General features: G+C 43.0%; 1 protein-coding gene across 1 annotated transcript in view; it reads right to left on the reverse strand.

Annotated features, from left to right (window-relative positions):
* Positions 1-2332, reverse strand: part of lyplal1 (lysophospholipase like 1) — a 5849-nt gene extending 3517 nt beyond the window's left edge. Inside the window, exons 1-3 of the mRNA XM_072461388.1 lie at positions 2220-2332; positions 1566-1665; positions 927-1096 (exon numbers count right to left, since the gene is read on the reverse strand). Coding sequence (XP_072317489.1) covers positions 927-1096; positions 1566-1665; positions 2220-2304 — 355 coding nt within the window. The 5' untranslated portion in view covers positions 2305-2332. The remainder of the gene's footprint in view (positions 1-926; positions 1097-1565; positions 1666-2219) is intronic.
* Between the last annotated feature and the right edge of the window lie 1218 nt (positions 2333-3550).

Below are 3550 nucleotides of genomic sequence, written 5' to 3' on the forward strand. Positions count from 1 at the left end.
CCTACAATGATCCTGTGTGACCTCACCTACAATGATCCTGTGTGACCTCACCTACAATGATCCTGTGTGACCTCACCTACAATGATCCTGTGTGACCTCACCTACAATGATCCTGTGTGACCTCACCTACAATGATCCTGTGTGACCTCACCTACAATGATCCTGTGTGACCTCACCTACAATGATCCTGTGTGACCTCACCTACAATGATCCTGTGTGACCTCACCTACAATGATCCTGTGTGACCTCACCTACAATGATCCTGTGTGACCTCACCTACAATGATCCTGTGTGACCTCACCTACAATGATCCTGTGTGACCTCACCTACAATGATCCTGTGTGACCTCACCTATAATGATCCTGTGTGACCTCACCTACAATGATCCTGTGTGACCTCACCTACAATGATCCTGTGTGACCTCACCTACAATGATCCTGTGTGACCTCACCTACAATGATCCTGTGTGACCTCACCTACAATGATCCTGTGTGACCTCACCTATAATGATCCTGTGTGACCTCACCTATAATGATCCTGTGTGACCTCACCTATAATGATCCTGTGTGACCTCACCTACAATGATCCTGTGTGACCTCACCTACAATGATCCTGTGTGACCTCACCTACAATGATCCTGTGTGACCTCACCTACAATGATCCTGTGTGACCTCACCTATAATGATCCTGTGTGACCTCACCTATAATGATCCTGTGTGACCTCACCTATAATGATCCTGTGTGACCTCACCTATAATGATCCTGTGTGACCTCACCTACAATGATCCTGTGTGACCTCACCTACAATGATCCTGTGTGACCTCACCTACAATGATCCTGTGTGACCTCACCTACAATGATCCTGTGTGACCTCACCTACAATGATCCTGTGTGACCTCACCTACAATGATCCTGTGTGACCTCACCTATAATGATCCTGTGTTTGGGGATCCCCGCGTTGACCTCGTCTTGAATAACAGAGCCCAATAGTTCAGCCATGGCGTCGATGGAGTCCAGATGCTCCGGACAGTCCCGGGAAATCTTCAGCCGGTCGAACCAGACGCTAGACAGAGCCCCGCGCATCGGAGTGTACGGCCTGAGGAGCAGGACATGGAGTCAGGAGGAGGGAGAAGAGCAGAGGAGCAGAAGAGAGGGGCAGAGGAGGAGGACATATTCAGGAGCAGAGGAGCAGAGGAGAGGGTCTGAGGAGCAGGACATGGAGTGAGGAGGATGCAGGGGGTCAGAGGAGCAGAAGAGAGGGGCAGGAGAGGGTCAGAGGAGCAGAGAAGAGGGACAGAGGAGCAGAGGAGCAGAGAAGAGGGCCAGAGGAGCAGGACACAGTTTAGAGTCAGGAGGATGGAGTGGGTCGGAGGAGCAGAGGAGAGGGTCTGAGGAGCAGGACATAGTCAGGAGCAGAGGAGTAGAAGAGAGGGTAAGAGGAACAGAGAAGGTCAGAGGAGCAGAGGAGAGGGCCTGAGGAGCAGAGGAGAAGACATGGAGTCAGGAGGATGGAGAGGAGCAGAGGATACAGAGGAGAGGGTCAGACTGGTTCCTGTAGCTCTCACCTCTCTGGAGCTGTGGGGTAGATGACTCGGATGTGGGAGAAGGCGAGGTCAGGGGTCATCACGTCTCTGACCCAGGCTCTCAGGCCCTGCCCAGTGTCGCCTGAGCAACAGAACAACAGCTTTAGACAGTTAAACTTTCAGGAGCCGGAGGGCCCAGGATCAAATATGTGCACATTCAGTCTAGATCAGTGACATCCTAAACATACAACATGAGGCTTTAAATGGGCCAAAACGTGGAAAACTCCTCTCAAGTAAAGTACAGATCCTCCAAAATAAAGTACTTCTACTTTTTTCTCTGCATCTGACCCTCTCCTTTACTTTATATAACAATTACAGCTGTTGCTTTTAATTATTAGACACATTTATAGGTTTACCACAGTCTAAATCTGATTATTAGCTAAAATAATGTTGGATTTACAAATATTATAATATTTATTCAAACACAGAAGAGGCAGGTAATAGTATAAAATAACTTAAATGAAAATAAAATGACAGAAGGCGCTTGGCGTGACGTAAGCCCTGACCGAGCTCGTGAGGAGGCTAAAGGCTAAAAACAATGAGCTAAAACCGGCTCTAAAACGCGACAGCTCCGCGGACAGAGGCCGGTTTGGGGCGGTCAGTTCCCGGGAGAGTGTGTCGGACAGTCCGGGGCACCTGAGCCGTGGAGGAAGAGCACAGAAGCGGAGTGTTTGGCGGTGGGAGACACGGCGCAGAGCTGCAGCTTCCGCGCCGCCGCCATGACAGCTGCGACAGGTCACGTGGCGTTTGCGGCGGTTGCCACAGCGACTGGGATAAGAAATCATCCTTTAAATCAATTATTAATGACAAACACGTTTACTTTTATGCTTTCCACCACTAAAGATGAAATTATAAATGTTTTATTTATTTTATTTATTTTATTTATTTTATTTATTTTATTTATTTTATTTATTTTATTTATTTTATTTATTTTATTTATTTTATTTATTTTATTTATTTTATTTATTCATTTTTGATTTACAGTAGTGAGTTGTCCATGGGTTTCAGAATGAGTAATTAGGACCGTTACCATTGCGACTAACCATTAGAGAATAAATAATGTAATCCAGCACAAAGCCAGGATCTACAAGACTAAACCAGGACCAAGGAAGGGTCTAAACCAGGACTAATTAGGTTAATCAGTTTGTGTTTTTATTTTTTAAAACTTGGTATGAAGGTTATTTTGTGTTTTTATAACGATCGTTTTTTTTTTTTCATCGAATCTAGTAAAAATATGAATTGTATATAAATACAATGACTTTTTTTATTTGATGAAAAAAAAAAATCTATTTGATGTAAAAAAAAATACGATGTCAAAAAAATTCAATTCGATGTGAAATGTTTTTGTTGATTTAGTTTATTATTTATTACTTAGCATATGACCGTTTACAACACAAATGTATTTCCAGAAATCATAACGTTACTTACAGAGAAACTAGCTGACCACACTTTCCAATAAAACTAAGGGAACATGATTGTATTTAATATTTAGCTAAACATTTTTGCCTGTTTTTTTTCTAGTTTTACCATTTTGGCGACAATCACACTTTCACTTCCTGATTACTTAGCAACCGTAGTGTAAACAAGGGCCAAAATCCATATCAATTACCCAATAGTGATGATTCGGCAAATAATAACACCTGATATAACGTGTTAATATTGTTGTGCCACTCGCGTGTGAAATTATATTTCTTTATTTTGTGATGGGACGTCGCTGATTGATGACATCACAGAGGGATTCAGCTCTACTTCCTGTTTTTTCCCACTTTCATTTGTCACTTTTTCTTCACAAACTGCGACGTTGCTGATGTAAAACTATCATAAACGTTTACCCCAGGGACAATCCACCAAACCAAGTCATAAAAACACGATTATTGTATTGATTTAGATGAGATTTCACAGTATTATTTCTTTTACTTACCACAGAACAGTATTAATATCGGAGTTCTCGATCTAAATTCTGTTAT

The sequence above is a fragment of the Eucyclogobius newberryi genome, unplaced genomic scaffold, assembly GCF_026437365.1.
Source record: "Eucyclogobius newberryi isolate DKJ021-1_F unplaced genomic scaffold, fEucNew1.0.hap1 SCAF_3, whole genome shotgun sequence".
NCBI classification, from domain to species: Eukaryota; Metazoa; Chordata; class Actinopteri; order Gobiiformes; family Gobiidae; genus Eucyclogobius; species Eucyclogobius newberryi.